The sequence below is a fragment of the Syngnathoides biaculeatus genome, chromosome 8 (genome assembly GCF_019802595.1).
Source record: "Syngnathoides biaculeatus isolate LvHL_M chromosome 8, ASM1980259v1, whole genome shotgun sequence".
NCBI lineage: Eukaryota > Metazoa > Chordata > Actinopteri > Syngnathiformes > Syngnathidae > Syngnathoides > Syngnathoides biaculeatus.
Genome location: NC_084647.1, coordinates 7,149,641 through 7,169,922, shown reverse-complemented (window position 1 = coordinate 7,169,922; position 20,282 = coordinate 7,149,641). Strand labels below are relative to the sequence as shown.

At 47.6% G+C, this 20,282-nt stretch overlaps 1 protein-coding gene across 4 annotated transcripts in view; it reads left to right on the top strand.

Moving 5' to 3' along the window:
• Window positions 1–15,934, top strand: part of hip1 (huntingtin interacting protein 1) — a 56,533-nt gene extending 40,599 nt beyond the window's left edge. For 3 of the 4 annotated variants that reach the window (XM_061828495.1, XM_061828494.1, XM_061828497.1), the window contains 14 exons: window positions 70–171; window positions 2,843–3,037; window positions 4,805–4,952; window positions 5,038–5,124; window positions 5,227–5,334; window positions 6,744–6,880; window positions 6,955–7,065; window positions 7,150–7,208; window positions 8,788–8,881; window positions 10,593–10,693; window positions 10,801–10,906; window positions 10,977–11,100; window positions 11,171–11,232; window positions 12,561–13,165. In XM_061828495.1, the coding sequence (XP_061684479.1) occupies window positions 70–171; window positions 2,843–3,037; window positions 4,805–4,952; window positions 5,038–5,124; window positions 5,227–5,334; window positions 6,744–6,880; window positions 6,955–7,065; window positions 7,150–7,208; window positions 8,788–8,881; window positions 10,593–10,693; window positions 10,801–10,906; window positions 10,977–11,100; window positions 11,171–11,232; window positions 12,561–12,773 (1,647 nt within the window). In that variant the 3' untranslated portion in view covers window positions 12,774–13,165. The other variant, XM_061828496.1, reaches the window with a different exon arrangement.
• The last annotated feature ends 4,348 nt before the right edge of the window (window positions 15,935–20,282 follow it).

Here is a 20,282-nt window from a genome sequence, read left to right as displayed (position 1 = left end):
ATGTGAGACCAGCTCAGTAAAGATTGGGAAACAGCGATCTAAAGAAATGGGCCATTTTTACCAAACCAGGAACGGGCGCAGCGCGAGCGCGTTGAGGAGATGCAGAGGGAGTTGGTGTCCAGCAGGGCCGAGCTGGATTCCCTCAAGACCACCATGGCCTCCTCTCAGCAGGTCTGTCGTCATTCATCATTGCAGCAAAAAAAAAAAAAAAAAAAAACCAACCCTGCTGCCCTTTTCATCCTTTGCCGCAGAATCCCACCCAGAGATTTGCGTTTTTTAATCATTTCTGTAATATTCCTTCATATTTCCCCTGGTGGAGCAAAATAAGATATAAAATCCGCCTTGCTGATCCCTTCTGGTTTAGCAGCACAATCTAAAGACATCAGCGACGTTGCACGTAGCAAATATAATCATCGTCGCTTTTGGTTGCCACGGTTACAGTTCATAATTTAACAGGACATTTTCAGTTTTCAAGGCGGTACGGTGGCTCAGCTGGTAGAGCGGTGGCCTCACAGTTCTGAGGTCCTGGGTAAGATCCCGGGTGGGCACTCCGGTTTCCTCTCACATTCCAAAAAACATGCAACATTAATTGGACACTCCAAATTGCACGTAGGTGTGATTGTGAGTGCGACTGTTCGTCTCCATGTGCCCCGCCTCCTGCCTGTTGAAAGCTGGCACTCCCCCTGACCCTTGTGAGGATAAGCGGCAAAGAATACGGATGCATTTCACTTTTCAGTGGCGAAAGTCCACTCGTTCACCCCTCGCATTGTCATCCACTCCAACTCGTCATCTCCTTGTGTCCAAAATAATGCGGCGTGCCTGCTACGTATGCTTTATTGTGGAAAATATTAGTGCAAAATTCTTATTGAGAATAACTGTAATTTGAATGTAGGCAGGCGGCACGGTGGCTCAGCTGGTGAGCGTCGGACTCACAGTTCTGAGGACCCGGGTTCGATCCCTGACCCGCCTGTGTGGAGTTTGCGCATGTTCTCCCCGTGCCTGCGTGGCTTTTCTCCGGGTGGGCGCTCCGGTTCCCTCCCACATCGCAAAAAACATCCAACATTAATTGGACCCTCTAAATTGCCCCAAGGTGTGATTGTGAGTGCGGCTGTTTGTCTCGATGTGCCCTGCGATTGGCCGGCGACCGGTTCAGGCCGTACTCCACCCGCCTCCTGCCCGTTGACAGCCGGGATAGGCTCCAGCACTGCTCGTGACCCTCGTGAGGATAAGCGGCTAAGAAAATGTATGGATGGATCAATTTAGGCAGACTTGCAAGCTTCAGTTCCAGAGGTTTGTCTTCTGGCCTCCCACACTTGTCGGATTAATTGCCTCCATTTTGCTAACCTTTAGCTAAAGTCCACATTTTATTGCCCGTGTCATAACTCTTATGATGTTTTGCCCACACCCAACTTTACGCCATTGGAGCATTTTCTAATGCCGTGAGTCACGTTCATATTTTGTAATGAACTCATTTCAACAGGTTGCAAAGCACGTTCACGACCCCCCCCCACCCCCCCCCCCCCCACCCACCAAGGACACGCAACCTTCCAACACTCAGGATCTGACGACACTCGACCGTGTTGTCGTAGTTTGCCAAGTCGCACAACCGCAAGTTCCCAGTTTTTGTTTGATTGTGGTCTTGACCGCCACTCGCAGGTCCTCGGAGCCACAGACTATAAAATCTTATTGCCGTGACTATTTTAGTTTGATATCGAAGGTCATTTGTGTCGTAAAGTGCAACATTCCCACAGGCTCGTACGGCCGTCATCGAAACTTCACACCGACTGTAATTTCCGCCCTACAGACCGCACCCGAGTATAAACCTCACCCGGTACATTTGTAAAGGAAATACCATTTGGTACATACATGGGCCGCACCTGTGTATAAGCCGCAAGTGCCCACATTTAAACACGAGATATTTACAGAGAAAAACGGTACACAGAAAGGGTTTAAAAAGTTTTAATACCTTAGCTTAGCTTAGCAACAACACAGTAGAACAAACGGGTGGAAAAAAAGAAAACAAAACAACAACATACCGGTAAAAACAAAAAAAAAAAACTGTTGCGGCAGCTACACGGTAGCACAGCACTAAGTGACGATTGAAAAAAAAACAAAAAAACCTACACTGCAGTAACACAGCAGTAACACGCTTGCGCGACGCTAACAGGGACGGTTAAAAAAAAAACATACAGGTAAAAATCACGGAGACACCGCAGTAACACAGCAGCAACATGCTAGTGCGACGCTAACGCTAGCGCGGTGCTAACAGGGCCAGTTAAAAAAAATATACCGGTAAAAATCACGGAGACACGGCAGTAACACAGCGCTAACGGTAGTGCAGCGCTAACAGGGCCGGTGGGGGAAAAAAAAAAACGTAACGGTTAAAATCATGGAGATGCGGCAGTAACACAGCAGCAACATGCTAGTGGGACGCTAACGCTAGCGCGGTGCTAACAGGGCCAGTTAAAAAAAATATACCGGTAAAAATCACTGAGACACGGCAGTAACACAGCAGCAACATGCTAGTGCGACGCTAACGCTAGCGCGGTGCTAACAGGGCCAGTTAAAAAAAATATACCGGTAAAAATCACGGAGACACGGCAGTAACACAGCGCTATATTTAGCGCAGCGCTAACAGGACCGGATCGGTAAAAGTCACTTCCCCGGCACATATATTCCGCCGGTCTCTCTCTGACCTTTTCCGCTCGAAAAGAATGCACAAATGAGCCTGGGCAAAAAATTACGGTCATTTTGTTTTTTTCATTTTTTCCTTTTATTGTTCAGTTATTCTGTCGCTCACTTTTTCTTTTTCTTTCTTTTTATGTTTTTGATTGTTTTGCAGTCCAGCGAGGCGCTCGGCGCCCAACTGGCTGCCGCGGAATCCGAGAAAGCGGCGCTCGTCGAGTCGCTGTCCAAAGCGGAGGCCGAGCTGGCCGTCCAGGGGGAGGAGCTCCAGCGCGTCGGCAGCTCTTTGGCGACGGAGCGGGAGACCGCCGTCAAGATGGCGGAAGCCCTGCAAAATCAGCTCAATGACAAGGTGAAAGGTCAAATCCAGAAACCGCCGCTGGGTGTGCCAGGGGTGTCAAACTCATTTTTTGTCACGGGCCACATCGTCCTGATGGCCATCCATCCATCCATCCATCCATCCATCCATTTTCTTTGCCGCTTATCCTCACGAGGGTGGCGGGGGAGTGCCGGAGCCTATCCCGGTTGTCGACAGGCAGGAGGCGGGGTACACCCTGAACCGGTCGCCAGCCAATCGCGGGGCACATAGAGACAAACACACCTAGGGGCAATTTGGAGTGTCCAATTCATGTTGCAGGTTTTTGGGATGCGGGAGGAAAGCGGAGTGCCCACCCGGAGAAAAGCCAGAAAATGAACGGATGAATATTTCACAACTCAAGATTTATTGGGCTCATTTGGAACCTTCGGTGTCAAATTTTATCATGTGTAAACGTGTGTTGCTATGACAATTGAAACCCTTTCATCCATCCGTCCATTTTCCTAGCCGCTTATCCTCACGAGGGTCGCGGGGAGTGCTGGAGCCTATCCCAGCTGTCGACTGGCAGCAGGCGGGGTACACCGTGAACCGGTCGCCAGCCAATCGCAGGGCACAACGAGGCAAACAGCCGCACTCACAATCACACCTACGGACAATTTAGAGTGTCCGATTAATGTTGCATGTTTTTTGGGATGTGCGAGGAAACCGGAGTGCCCACCCGGGTAAAACCCACGCAGGCACGGGGAGAACATGCAAACTCCACACAGGCGGGGCCGGGATTGAACCCGGGTCCTCAGAACTGTGAGGCCAACGCTTTACCGGTTACGCCGCTCTGCCGCCCAGAGAACGTATCACATTGGTGAAATTGTGTAGGCGACCGTCGTGAGGATAAGCGGTAAAGAAAATGGATAGATGGATGGGTGAAATGAACTTCCGTCATGGATGCGGAAATTGATCGTGGTCGCTGAACCGTGAGCGGCGCTGTCGTGCCCGTCGCTCCAACACGGTTTGTTGGAGAATTGTCATGTCATGATCCAAGCCGCTTATCCTCACTCGGGTGGCAGGGAAAGTCGGAGCCCATCCCAGCTGTGAACTGTGAGGCCAACGCTTTACCAGCTGATGCACCGTGTCCTTCATCATATATACACATGACATTTATGAATTAGTTATGAATCAGAAATCAAGGGTAATGGGTTTTTCCAACGATTGTTGTTTGGTAACACAAAAAGTGCTTGTAATATCTCAACGTTATCATTTGTGATATGACAATTTGCAATTTCAGTACAGATTTGAACAAAACAAAAAAAAATCACAGAAGCTGATACACATGATTTGCCTCCGCGGGCCACATAAACCCATACGGCGGGCCAGATCTGGGCCCCGGGCCTCGAGTTTGACACCTGCTCCGGCCACGACTATTCTTTTGAAGGGAAAAATTTCTCGTCACGTATGCAAGTCGCCTTCGAGGCTTTATTTAACTCCGGCGTCAGGTTTGAACCCACCCGCTGGACTGAAAATGAAAAATGAAGGGCGACAGAAGAGGTCTTCAGTTTTGGGCCGTACGGGGAGAAACCGGGTCTGGCTGACCAACACCGGTTCTGAGTCAGCCTCACCGGTGTACCTCTTTTTTTTTTTTTTTTTTTTTTTATGAGTTTCTCAGGACAAAAGGTTACAAGGTTGGTGTCCAAAAGGGAAAACTTATTTTGAAAAAACGTCATTCTCCTTTTGCTCTTCCTGCCGTGGAAATCCCAACCAGAACCAGAACCAGAACCAGGACCGAAAAGGTTTGCGTGTGTCCCGTAGGAGAGCAGAGAGCAGGCGTTGGAGAGCCAGCTGGTCGCGGCCCGCTGGTCCAGCCTGCGGGGGGCTGCGGAAGAGGCGGAGAAGATCGTCCGAGACTCGCTGACCCGGATCGACGACCCGGCCCACATCGGCTGCACCGGCTCAGCGGGTTGGCGTTAGCACCCTCCGCTGCGGGGATTCTAATTATTTCCACTGGTGTGCGGTAATGTCATTGTAATTTCATTTTTGCGCAGATTACCTGGCGTCTCGATGTCGCGCGTCCTTAGACTGCGTGGAGCGGCTCCATCCCGCCAGAGACGCCTTCCTAGCTAACGACGCGGGTAAGCGCCACGTTCGGGTCCATCGTGGTCTTCCCCTCGTCGTCCTTCCCCGGAAGGATTTGAACTCGGTTCTTGTTTTGCGTTCGATTATTTTTCCCGCAGGTGCGTCTCAGTTGCTCCGAGTGGTGACCCAATGCGGCCACCTAGTGGGCGACACCATCGTTCAGGGCAGCGCCACCTCCCACATGGTGCCGGTGGAGCAGGCCGACGGTAAAATCTTCATTTTCTGCTCCCGTTCTGCTAATCTATACGACAGAAGTCTACGCAGATAGTTGTCGAGTCGTTTTCAGATGAAAGTGTAGTGCATGCTACTTTTAGAGATCTGTTGTCGTCGCTTCTAAATTCAAAAACGTGGCAAAAAGTACACAGTACAACCTCGGTTCTCGACCGCAATCCGTTCCACGGGGCGGTTCGAGAACAGTTTTGTTCGAAAACCAAATCGATGTTTCCCATTACAATTAATGGAAAAAGAAATAATCCGTTCCAAGCTTAAACAAAAAAAAAAATCTGCCTTTTTAAAGCCTTTTTTTTTTTTTAGCTTTTCCTGATAATAAACTGCAAAGTAGAAATACATGTGTAGTCTAAATACTTTATATCATAAAATTATTTTAAAAATATATTGATGATTTGCTTAAAATGTATGCTTTAGTATTAGAGTAGGCTAGGCTGGCATCTGTAGCGACTCGGCCCCCAGCCTTGGAAACTTTTTTTTTTTTTTATCAACAAAAGTGCAGAATAATTTTAAATGAGCAAAAATCAGGGAGGGGCAAATAATTTTTTTACATTTTATTATTTTTTTATTTTTACAAAACTTAACATAAAAACATGAACTCGTAACTCGAGTTAACGAAATCTTTGAGACAAAACGAAAATAACAAAAGTCCACAATAACTTTTAACAACCAGCAATGGGGGGGGGTTCTTTTTTTAAATTATTTTTACAAAAACATACAAAAACATTAATTCATAACTCGAAATCTTTGCAACAAAAGAAAAATGCAGAAATGCTAATGGAACAGAGCATTATTAAAATTGAGAAGCAATGCAAAACTGTCAAATCTCTTGGGTGGGGGTGACAATCCGTTTCAGGAGGCGGTTCGAGAAGTGATTTGTTCGAAATCCAAATCGATGTTTCCCATTACAATGAATGGAAATAGAAATAATGCGTTCAAAGTCTAGAAAATTGGGCTTTTTAAGCATTTTTTTTTTTAGCTTTTCCGGACAATAAACTACAGAGTAAAAATACATGTATAGTTGAAATACTTTATATAATGAAATTCAAGAATATATAAAAATATATTTATTTTTTGCTTAAAATGTATGCTTTATTAGTAGAGTAGGCTCGGCCCACAGACTTGCAACACTGCAGAATAACTTTAAACGAGCAAAAATGAGGGTGGGGAAAAAACGCTAAGAAATGTTTTCATTTTTACAAAGAGTAACATACAAAAACATTAACTCGTAACTGGAGTTATGGAAAACCAAAACAAATTCAGAAATGCTAATGCATTGTTATAAAAAAAAAAAAAAAAGAAAAATGACCACATGTGTTTATTTTTGGGTGGAGGTCGCAAATTCCTTGAACGTGCATTCGGTCGTGATTTGTGCACCCCGCAACAGTTCTTTTGGAAAGCGTGAAGGCGTGCGGTGCCGAGGCTCTGGTTCTGCTGCGCCACTTGAAGGCGGAGGACGACATCGCCACGGCCGACGACTCCAAGCTGAAAGAGGCTCTCCGGGCCGCGCTGGCCTCCGCAGAGGTGGGCGGCCGTCGCGACGGCGCCCAGCGTTTCCGACGGCCGCGCACTGTTGACGTCTCGGTTCTCGGGTTCAGAAACTGCGTCCTCGGGGTCTGGAGCTGCAGCAGGGGGAGCTGGGAGATCTCGTGGAGCGGGAAATGGCGGCCACATCTGCAGCCGTGGAGTCCGCCGCCGCCAGGATAGAGGTGCGCGCGTGGGAACGGATCGGCGAGGGTTTCGCTTCGCGGTCGCGCTGACTCGGGAGTTCTCCTCCGCTTGTGTTTGCACAGGAAATGCTCAACAAGTCTCGAGCGGTCGACACGGGCGTCAAGATGGAGGTCAACGAGAGGTAACTTTCATTTTTCAATCAAAGGCCTGAAAAAGAAAATCATCATCATGGCTGGAGATGCGTTTGCCTCGCAGTCCTGAGGTCACGGGTTCGATCCCGGACCCGCCTGTGCGGAGTTTGCACGTTCTCCCCGTGCCTGCCGTGGGTTTACCTCCGGGTGCTCCGGTTTCCTCCCACGTTCCCCCCCCCCCCCCAAAAAAAAAAAAAAAAAAAAAAACATGCAACATTAATCGGACACTTTAAATCACAGGTGTCAAACTCAAGGCCCGGGGGGCTAGATGCGGCCCGCCACGTGATTTTATGTGGCCCGCAAAAGGCAAATCATGTTTATCAACTTTTTTTGTTCGAATCTGAGCCAAAATTTCAAATTGTCATATCATAAAATGATGACATTGAGATGTTGCGAGCATTTTTGAGTTGCCAAACATCAACAATAGTTAAAAAACCGATTACCCTTGATTTCTGATTCTGAACCTAGGTGATAAATTTAATGCGTAAATATGACGGGTCAATTAAAAGGTTTGACACCCCTGGATTTAGAGTCTAAATTCTCCCGATGTGCCCTGCGATTGGCCGGCGACCTGTTCAGGGTGTACCTCGCCTCCTCCCCGTTGACAGCTGGGATAGGCTCCAGCACTCCCCGCGACCATCGTGAGGATAGGCTGCTAAGAAAATGGATGGCTGGATAATAATGGAGGCGGCACAGTGGCTCAGCTGAGGTCCCGGGTTCGATCCGGTTTCCTCCCACATCCCCAAAACATGCAACATTAATCGGACACTCTAAATTGCCCCAAGGTGTGATTGTGAGAGGGGCTGTTTGTGTCCATGTGCCCTGCGATTGGTCGGCGACCGGTTCAGGGTGCACCCCGCCTCCTCCCCGTTGACAGCTGGGATAGGCTGCGGCACTCCCCGCGACCCTCGTGAGGATAAGCGGCTAAGAAAATGGATGGCTGGATAACAATGGACTGGAATTGACCGGCGACCCGTCTACTCAAAGTCAGCTGGGATAGGCTAGAATCCCAATGAGGTCAAGCGCGTAAGAAAGTGGATGAATAACAAGTTTGTTGTGGCATCTTAAATTAGCGGCGCTAAAAATAGCCTCGTTATCAGAGCAGACATTTTCTGAAAAGTGAGCCGCAGCAGTTTTTGGTCTTCGGCTGCGGAGCCGAGCTTGACAGGCAACCCAAAAACCGATAAAGTGCCATTGTGGTGTCTCCATCGATCTGCTCTCTTCCCCTGAAGGAATGATGAAGGTATTTGTAACGCGAGAAAAATCCCAACATCCTTTAGTATTGCCACGGCAACGGGGGGCGGCGGGGGGGGGGATACCAGTTGACGACATTATTTACTTCATGTGCACGTAACACGAGCAGCTGCTTTACTACGTTTGGAAATGGCCGCAGCTCTGCTCACAACTGTTCTGATTATGTCAATACGAGACGTGAACTGACGAAGTAGCTCGCTACACGTTTATGTATGACATATTTCACCACTTTGACAACAAAATGTTTGTCGTAAGTGTTTTTGGGTGTTTTGGCTCTCTCGACTAAGGCGTGTACGGTGTCGACCCCCCCTGCAGGATCTTAGCTTCGTGCACGGATCTGATGACGGCCATCAAGGCGCTGGTTCTGTCCTCCAAAGATCTGCAAAGGGACATCGTCGAGGCCGGGAGGGTACGTTGCGTTGCTTTTTTCCTCCAGGTGGACCGGAGCGGTCGCCGGCGCTGGATGTAGCCCAGGGGCGTCAAATTCATTTTTCTCGCGGGCCACGTTGTTGTTCCGGTGTACCTCAGAGGGCCGTTACGACTGTGAAACAAAAATATGGATCGTAATTTCCGGGCTACAGAGCGTACTTGATCGGAAGCCTCACCTAGTGCATTTGTAAAGGAAGTACCGTTTGGTACATACAATAAGCCGCGAGTGCCCACATTGGAACACGACATATTTACACAGAAAGAGTTTTCAAAGTTTTAATACCTTAGCTTAGCTTAACATAACAACAACACGGTAGCATGAACAGGTGTGGTAAAAAAAGAAAAAAACAACATACCGGTAAAAAAAAATACAGCCGTGTCAGCTACACAGTAGCAACACGATAGTGCGGCGCTAACAGGGCCGGTTAATTTATATAAAAAAAAAAAACATACCGAAATAACTGAGACGTGAGAGTAACAGCAGCAACACGCTTGCGCGGCGCTAACGCTAGCACGGCACTAACAGGTCTGGTTAAAAAAAAAAAAAACATTAAAAATCGCAGAGACACAGCAGTACCGGTAAAAAAAAAAAATACAGCCGTGGCAGCTACACAGTAGCAACACGCTAGTGCAGCGCTAACAGGGCCCATTAATTAAAAAAAAATTTTTAAAAATACCTAAATAACTGAGACGTGAGAGTAACACAGCAGCAACACGCTAGTGCGACACTAGCACGGGGCGAACAGGGCTGGTTAAAAAAAAAACAAAAAAAAAACATACCAGTAAAAATCGCAGAGACACAGCAGTAACACAACAGCTACAGGCTAGTGCGGTGCTAACGCCAGCAGGGCGCTAACAGGGCCGGTTAAAAAAATCATCCCGGTAAAAATCACAGTGACACGGCAGTAACACAGCAGCAAAACACTAGCACAGGGCAAATGCTAGCGCAGCGCTAACAGGGCCTGTAAAAAAAAAAAAAAAAAAAAAAACATACCGGTAAAAATCACGGTGAGACGGCAGCAACACGCTGGCACAGTGCTAACAGGGCTGGTTAAAAAAATAAAAACATACCAGTAAAAATCACAGAGACACGGCAGTAAAACAACAGTAACATGCTAGCGCAGCGCAAACAGGACAGGTAAAAAAAAAAAAAAAAAAAAACCATACCGGTAAAAGTCACTTCCTCGGCACATACAGTATATTCCACAGTCTCACTCTGACTTTTTCCGCTCGTGTTGCGGCCGTTCGGAAAAAATGCACAAATTAGCCGCATCGCCGCAAAAGCCTGCGGAAAAAAGTTGCAGATTATGTGCCGGATATTACGGTATAATCCATAAATGATATTGCCTCTTTTTAAAAAAAAATTTAAAAATCCTAACTGCAAGAACAAAATATGAGGCTCATTTCGGTGTATCTCAATGAATTGAATGTCATGGAAAAAAATGAAGTGTGAAGTATTGGTAATATTTATTTTGAATGTCATTTTGATTATTTTACAGCTAATAAAAAGCCGCATTTCACCATCTCAAGAAATACATTGATTTTGAATATAGAAATTGATTAAGGATTGACCTGATTCATGAATCTGTATCAAATGAGCATTTTTATGATCGCCTCATTTCTTGAGAAGCGCGTATAAGACGTTAATAAACGACGACGATTCGGTTGAAATTGCTAATTTTGTCCACAAGGGCGCAGCCTCCACCAAGGAATTCTATGCCAAGAATTCCCGCTGGACGGAAGGCCTGATTTCCGCCTCCAAGGCGGTGGGATGGGGCGCCACTGTCATGGTGTAAGTAACGAACTGACCCCCCACCCCCACGTCCCCTCTCCCCCGCTCACTAATAACATTTCAATATAATTTCCCTACATTTCCATTTCCTTCGGCGTCGCTTTCAGGGACGCCGCCGACCTCGTGGTGCAGGGCCAAGGGAAGTTCGAGGAGCTGATGGTGTGCTCTCACGAGATCGCCGCCAGCACGGCGCAACTGGTCGCCGCCTCGAAGGTGAGCCCAACGCGGCCGTTTTAGCGGCGCCCGTTCGCCGTCACGCGTTTCTCACCGGCGCCCTCCGCAGGTGAAGGCGGACAAAGACAGCGGCAACTTGCGTCGGCTGCAGCAGGCGTCTCGGGGGGTCACCCAGGCGACTGCCGCCGTCGTGGCCTCCACCAAGTCCGGGAAGTCCCAAATCGAAGACAAAGGTGAGTGCACGTCAATATGTATCCCGTGCTATTATCTTTAATTTGCAATTTGTTTCTGATGGGCGAGCAGATACGATGGACTTCTCCAGCATGACGCTGACGCAGATCAAGCGACAAGAGATGGACGCCCAGGTCGGCAAAAAAGCGCAAAGCGAATCTAAAAAAAAAAAAAAAAAAAAAACGATAGGCTGATCTGTTTAGCAATGTGCTCATTGTTCCATATTTGATATATTTACTTTTTTTTTTTTTTTTTAATCTAGCAGGAAGTTCTTTTTAAAGCTAGACAAATATTTCAGGCCTCTTCCGAGCCAGACGTTTGTCGCTTGTTTAAACGGTCAATAGAAAACCAACTTTGGAAGAGTGCATGAAGCATATTTACAATCATATTAATTTCCGGACGACAGAGCAGAACATTTGTAAAGGAAATACCATTTGGTACACACGTAAGCCGCACATGTGTAAAAGCCGCAAGTGCCCACATTGAGACACGAGATAGTTACAAAGAATGACGGTATACAGTTTAACGCTAACGCTAGGGCCGCGCTAAGCCTAACGCTAGTGTCGCGCTAACAGGGCCGGATACATACCGGTAAAAATCACTGAGACACGGCAGTAAAACAGCAGGACAGCGCTAAAAGGGCGCACCTGGTTTTAAGCCTCAGTACACAGAAAGAGTTTAATGCTAGCACGGCATTAGTGTTAGCGTGGCGCTAGCTTTAGCGCACCTTGTTATAAGCCTTGGTACACAAAAAGAGTTTAACGCTAGCGTTACTGCGGTATTACCTTTAGCACACCTGGTTATAAGCTTTAGTACACAAAGAGTTTAACGCTAGGGTTAGCACGGTGCTAGCTCTAGCGCACCTGGTTATAAGCCTTAGTACACAAAAAGAGTTTAGCGGTGCTAGCTTTAGCGCACCTGGTTATAAGCCTTGGTACGCAAAAAGAGATAAACGCTAGGGTTAGCGTGGCGGTAGCTTTAGCGCACCTGGTTATATGCCTTAGTAGACAAAAAGAGTTTAAAGCTAGCGTTACCGCGGCGCTAGCGTTAGCCCACCTGGTTATAAGCCTTGGTACACAAAAAGAATTTAATGCTAGGGTTTAGCTTTAGCGCACCTGGTTACAAGCCTCGGCACACAGAATTTAACGCTAGTGCGGCGCTAACATTAGCAGTGCGGTAGTGTTAGCGCACCTGGTTAAAAGCTAGTGTTAGCGCGGGTTAGCACCACGCTAGCATTAAACTCTTTCTGTGTTCCAAGGCTTATAACCAGGTGCGCTCTGTAGGCCGGCAATTATGCTAATAGGGGGGGGGGGCAATATGTTAGCAATATGAAATCATTCAGGAGTTTTTGATTTTCCACTGTTTGTTAGCGGAAACATTGTGACAAGAGTGTTTTTGTGGCCCCCCCCCCCCCCCCCCCCCCCCGTCGCCATTTGTCTTGTGTGCGTTCGTGTTGGTGCAGGTTCTGGTGCTGGAGTTGGAGACGCGTCTGCAGAAGGAGCGCCAGCGTCTCGGGGAGCTGAGGAAGAAACACTACGAGTTGGCGGGGGTCGCCGAAGGTTGGGGGGCCGACGAGGAGGGTGAGCCCCAGCGCCAACGTTTCTGCTTCCCGGCGCGGATTAATTATGTATCTTGGAAGAATATTTACTGTACTTCTACTGCCGTATCTCACTAGCATACATAGTTGAGAATATCCATCCATCCATTTATTATCCAAGCCGCTTATCCTCACAAGGGTTACAGGAGAGCCAGAGCCTTTTCCCGCAGCTAGCTTCGAACTGGTCGCCAGTCAGTCGCGGGGGCACATATCGACACCGTCTGTCACTGAGCGGGAGCCGTAGCTGCGAAATAGCGCCTGTCTCTAGGTGCTCCCCCGCGATTGGTCGGCGACCAGTCCAGGGTGCGGCGGCCCGTCGCCCAACGCCGGCTCGGAGCTCCGGCTCAGCTGCGATCCGATTCCGTTCTGGAAAATGGATGGACGGATGGTCGTCGTCACCCCAAAAAGTTTTCAGTTCATTTTGTTTACATGCAAATTATCATTTTAAATTTTGCTGTTTTTTCTGCCCCCCGCAGGCTCAGGTTGACCCCCCCCCCCACCTGCCCCCCCAGAACCACATCCCCCACCGTCGTGGCCTCAGGCCGGAAGAAACTTGTATTGATACACTCTTCTCCATGTCCGTCTTTGCTAGATTTTCCGCTCTTGTGTGTCCGTTTGTTAATCAGGCCAAATGACACGGTGCTTGCTCGCTAAACCTGATTCTTCACGCCCAGATCTGGGGGGGCGGGGGGGGTCTTCCACGGGGGCGGGGGGCAGCGGCACGGGAGGCCACGAGGAACAAGAACGACTCGACTTTGCGGCGTCGCGCCTCCTCCTCGGATCGCGTGCGTGGAGCAGTACACTACTTATTTATTATCTGCGCTCCCCTGATGCTAATTGCTAGCAAACTCGTTCACCCCGAGGAGTTCGAGCACAAGTTCCAATTCTCGAAAGGACAAGGGCGAGGTCCGAATTCCCCCACCCCCGCCCCGAATCGGGTGTCGGCAGAACAAATCGGACCAAAAGAAGCCTCTCGCGCTCGGGTGCCGGACGTCAGTTTCGACGTGCGCTAGCTCGCTAGCCGCCCGCTCGGTAGCGCTTCGCTGGACCCGCCTGCCTTTCATCTTCGTGACCGAGCTGACTGTTAAACCCCGCCGGAACCTCCACCCCATCCCGTTTAGGTTTGCCAAGAAGGGGGGAAGGCGACCAATCCTTGTCGTAAACTGTAAGCGGCAGCGCGCGCACAAGCGATTAGCCAACAAATTATAGTCAGCAACTGTTAGCAGGAGGAGTTTAGCTCGCTAGCGAAGCAACAACGCGTTGGGCTCTGGTGCCTTTTCAATTATTATAGATTATTATTATTATTATTATTATTTAGATTTGCCAAACTAGAGCTACAACGGCCCGCTTTGGAGAATCGGGCGCACAATTAGCAAATGTAGAATTATTATTTTTTAGACGGGAACATCATTTTAACCGCGTTCTACTTGTCGACCGCTTAGTGCAGACCACGTCGCGGTCGTCACTTTCGCAGGGAACAAAACTTCAGCGGCGTCGAGACGAGTCGGCCTTCGTTCGCTTCGAAATTATGTGGACTATGAAGTGTATGGAGGTAAATATGTTCCGCTAAGATTTTATTTTGAAATGCCACCGAAAACAGGATTTTAATTTGAAATATCAAGTGATTACATTTTCAACAGTTGCTACAATTCGCTGTCTGAAATTCAACCGTCTAAACTGTTATTACTGTGGAACAAAAATATTTAATCATCTCATCATATTTACATCAATTTATGAACTAGTTTTGGACTCAGAAATCAAGGCTAGTACCGTGTTTTTCCAACTATTCACGTTTGGTAACACAAAAATGCTTGTAATATCTCTACTTTATCATTTATGATATCTGACAATTTTAAATTTTGGTACAGATTTGAACTAGAATCATGGAAATTGACACACTAGATTTGGCTTCGCGGGCCACTTAAAATCATAAGGTGGGCCAGATCTGGCCCCCCAGGCCTTGAGTTTGACACAGTATCAGTCGAGTGTACCCCTTTAAAAATTTGGTACCGATTTTGAATGGAATTATGGAAATTGACACACTAGATTTGGCTTCGCGGGACACTTAAAATCATAAGGTGGGCCAGATCTGGCCCCCCCAGGCCTTGAGTTTGACACCTGTGACATCCAGTATCAGTCGCTCACATTTGAAAAATGTCCAGGTGTGGTCAGTCATGCCCGCGGATATAAAGTTACGGGTGTGTGTTCTGTTCGTAATTATGAGTGTACCCCTTTAAAAATTTGGTACCGATTTTGAATGGAATTATGGAAATTGACACACTAGATTTGGCTTCGCGGGACACTTAAAATCATAAGGTGGGCCGGATCTGGCCCCCCCGGGCCTTAAGTTTGACACCATTGTTCTAAATTCAGTGTTAAGAAGGGCGGGGCTACTTCAGGTCACAACCAAACAGCCAGCCAATCCAGTGACGCTTTCTTAGGATGTCACGTCACGTGACAAAGAAAGCGTGACTGCGATTGGCTGGCTGTTCAGTTCTGACCTGAAGTAACCCTGCCTGGCGGCACAGACGGCGAATTGTGGGAAGTACTAAAAATGCGATGACTTTACATTTCAAATTAAAATCCTGTTTTCTGTGGCATTTCAAATTCAAATCCTGGTGGCACATATTTACTTCCAAAATAAAAGTGAGGTAGGCAGAAAACAACAGACGCCATTTTTTTGTCCCGCGAGCGGGAGGCTCATCGCGACCGCGTTTTGTGGTCTTAAACATAATTTGGGCGCAAATAGTCGCAGGTGTTCAAATGCTATTTTCGATAAATCTTCAACACCTTCTGATGTAGTTATTATTATTTTTTTATTTTTTAGAAAAAGTTAGCGTCAAAGTAAAGCTCACGCAAGTGTTCCTGCAGCGCCGTCGTCCCCGTTGTATTTAATACTTCATCCCCGTTGAGAATCATTCGAAAAGCGCATCGGCGGTGACGATGATTGCTCCGTCGTCGTGACGACCGCTTGCGATATTATTATTATTTTTTTTTCGTTGTTGTTGTCCCCAAATCTCGTTTTATTAACCCCCCCGTCTCTGGTCCGCCGTCGTACCAGCTCAGCCAGCCTTTCAAACTGCCTCACACTCGTAGTTCGAGAAACTACTCACTCGCGTAGCGACATTGACGTGTTTTTGTATCGTGTACTAAACCGATGTTGGTGGGTTTTGTTTATTTTTTCAGTTTTTAAAAATAAATATTTCAACTTGTTAATAACAGTCATGGGCGTGTGTCATTTTTGTTTGAATTCTGCATTCTTTGTTTTGTTTTTTCTCTCGTATGGACGCTTTGAATTGCCCGTCGGTGTGATTGTGACTGTTTGTCTCTCTATGTGCCCTGCGATTGGCTGGCGACCAGTTCAGGGCCTACCCCGCCTCCTGCCCGTTGACAGCTGCGATAGGCTCCGGCACTCCCAGCGACCCTCGTGAGGATAAGCGGCAAAAGAAAATGGATGGATGGACACTCTAAATTGCCCCTAGGTGAGATTGCGAGGGCGGCTGTTGGTCTCGATGTGCTCTGCGATTGGCTGGCGACCAGTTCAGGGCGTACCCCGCCTCCTGCCCGTTGACAGCTGCGATAGGCTCCGGCGCTCCCAGCGACCCTCGTGAGGATAAGCGGCAAAAGAAAATGGACGGATGGATGAATATACGCAGTAAAGCCCTGAAAAACAGCTTACGGATGAGGATTCCGGCTTCATATCTTTGTAAATGACACGAATGTCGATAAGTGCGTGTTGTGTTCATGTCCAAATCGAAGCAGAGCCAAAATCTAATGCACCTTTATTGATTTTTTTTTTAATTTATTTTATTTTATTTTTTTTATCGGGGTGCATTGAGTTTCCCGCTGAGAGCCTCGTCTCGTTTTAAGTGCTTGTTTGGTATGAGAGACAACTTTGTGGGCTTCCTGTTGCTCGAGCGTCTGAAAACGCTGTGGTGAGACAACAACACCACTTCCCCCCCTCCCCAAAAAGCCAATCTTTTGTAAAATTATATTTTATTTTTATATCATAACATCTGTCTTTTTACTTTTGCTCCAAGACCAATCAGTACATATTGATCGGCTGTTGTCTACTTCATTCACTGTCACTCAGTGTTTACAGCCTAATTAAAGCTAGGATTTTCCATCCATTTTCTTTTGCCGCTTATCCCCACAAGGGTGTCGGGGCACGCCGGAGCCTATCCCAGCTGTCAACGGCCAGGAAGCGAGGAACACCCTGAACTGGTCGCCGGCTAATCGCAGGGCACATCGAGACAACCAGGTGTACTCACAATCACACCTTGGGGCAATTTAGAGGGTCCAATTCATGTTGCATGTTTTTGGTACGTGGGAGGAAACCCACGCAGGCACGGGGAGAACATGCAAACTCCACAGAGGCGGGTCTGGGAACGAACCTGGGACTTCAGAACTGTGAGGCCAAGGCTTTACCATCTGATCCACCGTGCCGACAGCTAGGATTATCCATTTTCTTTTGCCGCTTATCCCCACGAGGGTCTTGGGGAGTGCCTGAGCCTATCCCAGCTGTCAACAGGCAGGAGGGGGAGTACACCCTGAACCGGTCGCCGGCCAATCGCAGGGCACATCGAGACAAACAGCCGCCCTCACAATCTCACCTAGGGGCAATTTAGAGTGTCCATCCATTTTCTTTTGCGGCTTATCCTCACGAGGGTCGCTGGGAGCGCCGGAGCCTATCCTTGCTGTCAACTGGCAGGAGGCGGGGTACGCCCTGAACTGGTCGCCAGCCAATCACAGGGCACATGGAGACAAACAGCCGCCCTCACAATCTCACCTAGGGGCAATTTAGAGTGTCCATCCATTTTCTTTTGCGGCTTATCCTCACGAGGGTCGCTGGGAGCGCCGGAGCCTATCCTTGCTGTCAAATGGCACAATCAGACCTAGGGGCAATTTAGAGTGTCCAATTAATGAGCTAGGATTATATTTGGGTAAAATCATTTTTGACAGACTGCTGATAGAGAACATCATCTTTTGACACATCTTCTTGTGCAGTATTTTTTTTTTTTGGGGGGGGGGGGACTATCTCTTTTCTGGCCGTTTGTTTTTATGCGTGTGAAGCTCGAATCTCGTGCGTGCCGAACCCGAAGCGAACCAGAACCATTTGTTTATTTGAGTGCTTCTTCCAGGGGGTAAAGCGCCCCGTCTCGGGCCTGCAGAGCCTATAAATAGACGGGCTCTCTTCTTCCCAGGCTCCACCCACCTGCCACATTTGGCCACGTGACACAACAGCAAAGCCTGCACGCCGCCGGTTGGTCGGTTGCTCCACGCGTTTGCGTCACTCCAAAAAATGGGAGCCCTTTTCATGGTAATTCGGCTTCAACTTCCGGTCAGGGCAAAACAGTGCTTTGGATACGATTTCACGTGAAAGTTTTGATGTCCTTTGACATCCTTACGATTGTACTTTATGAAAAATAATATCGGAATATGTTTGGTTTAACTTTTTTGCTGTCAATGGGATTCATTCCTGTTGTGCTAAACTCTTGTTGTCGTTCTTGTTGCGCAAAACCATGCGGGCGGTCGGAAAAAAAGTAACTTTTCACCGGTAAGTGTATTTCTGTTCAACCTTCATAATTAATTATTAAAATTAGGAATGTGGAAAATATATCATTAGAGTATTATGAAGGTCTGTTTCGATCACGTGACTACATCCGGCGCACCTGGCCACGCTGGATGGGTTCAAACTACTGTCACGCCGTTCAACTCAATGGAGTGACACAAATGTTCGTACGACTGTTAAAAGTGACGCAAGATGGCTAAAAAAACACTTTGGAAAGTTAGCGTGGCTCATTAGATGTTGTTTCAAGAAACAGTTATGATAAGAAATGCGCTTTAATCGATAATATCGACACATATGCCTCGGAGAAACACAAATGGAGCACACAAATGTGGGCGTCGGTAAGCTACTCTGACATGGTCAACCGTGGACCGACTAAAGAATTACAAAGTTCTGGAGGCCTAAAACCAATTCATCAATGGTTGGGTTTCGTCATGCGGCGGGATCCATTGGAAGCGACCCGTGTCTCCGCACTGCTGAGGTTAGTGCAATTGAAATATGTATCGCGTGATTACAGTCAGCGTTGTGTTAAATTATGTTGTGTACATTATTATTTTCGTTTTTGTTACCGAAGGGGAGAGGAAGAGGTGAGGTTGCACCTCTTTCTCCACTTCCACCGTTACATTTTTGGGGGGGGGGGCAGATGAGATATCTGATTAAAAATATCATAAATGAACAATATACTCAACTGTAGTGCAGAAAAGAGAAATGCTCTGTTGGCACATTCAGGTTTGAATTTCAAAAGACAAGTTCCGCACGCAAAACTAACATAACTTTATACCGGAGGATGAATTCATGCCATATTTTAAATTAATAGTTTTACTTGAACACAGCCTTCAATTGTGATCAAATGATCATATGACGGGCTCGCTCTTGCTTGCCGACCCAGGGAGCGACTCAGCGAAGGTAAATTCACTTTCTCAGATGACCGTCATAAGCCTCGGTACACAGGAAGAGTTTCACGCTGGTGCGGCGCTAACGTTAGCGCGGGGTTAGTTAAAGTCTTTCTGTGTCCTGAGGTTTATAACCAGGTGCAGTCACGCTAGCGCTGCAGGAAAGCTAGCGCGGCGCTAGTGTTAAACTCTGTGTACCAAGGCTTATGCCCTAATGCTAGCGCCGTGCTATATGAGAAAGTGAATTTCCCTTTGCTCAGTCGCTCCCTGGTGCTAGCATCAGCGCGGCACTAGCGTTAAACTCTTTCTGTGTACCGAGGCCTATAAGCAGGTGTGCTAATGCTCGCGCTGCATCACCGCATAAACCGCAGGATTGAAAGCGTGTGAAGCATTGTTGGCCGGTAATTACGAAAGAGACTCTCGTCTGTAATATATCTAAAAATAATTCAATTACACAATCTGCATTTCGTAACGCTTGCCTCTCATCGTTGCACTCGATTTACAGTGATCTCAGTGATATTTATTGGTAAGTTTTGTTTTAACCGGCCCTGTTAGCGCTAGCGTTAACATGCCGCTGGCGTTAGCGCTAGAGTTAGCGCTGTGGTAGCATGTTGGTGCTGTGTTACTCACGTGTTTCATTGATATTTATTGGTAAATTTTGTTTTAACCGGCCCTGTTGGTGTTAGCGTTAGCACGCCGCTAGCGTTAGCGCTGTGCTAGCATGTTGCTGCTGTGTTACTGGCGTGTTTCAGTGATATTTATTGGTAAGTTTTGTTTTAACCGGCCCTGTTGGCGTTAGCGCTAGCGTTAGCACGCTGATAGCATTAGCGCTAGCGTTAGCACGCTGATAGCATTAGCGCTGTGGTAGCATGTTGCTGCTGTGTTACTGGCGTGTCTCAGCGATATTTATTGTTAAGTTTTGTTTTAACAATTCCTGTTGGCTTTAGCGCTAGCGGTAGCACGCGGCTATCATTAGCGCTCGCGTTAGCGCTGTGCTAGCATGTTGCTGCTGTGTTACTGGCGTGTTTCAGTGATATTTATTGGTAAGTTTTGTTTTAACCGGCCCTGTTGGCGTTAGCACGCTGATAGCATTAGCGCTAGCGTTAGCATGTTGCTGCTGTGTTA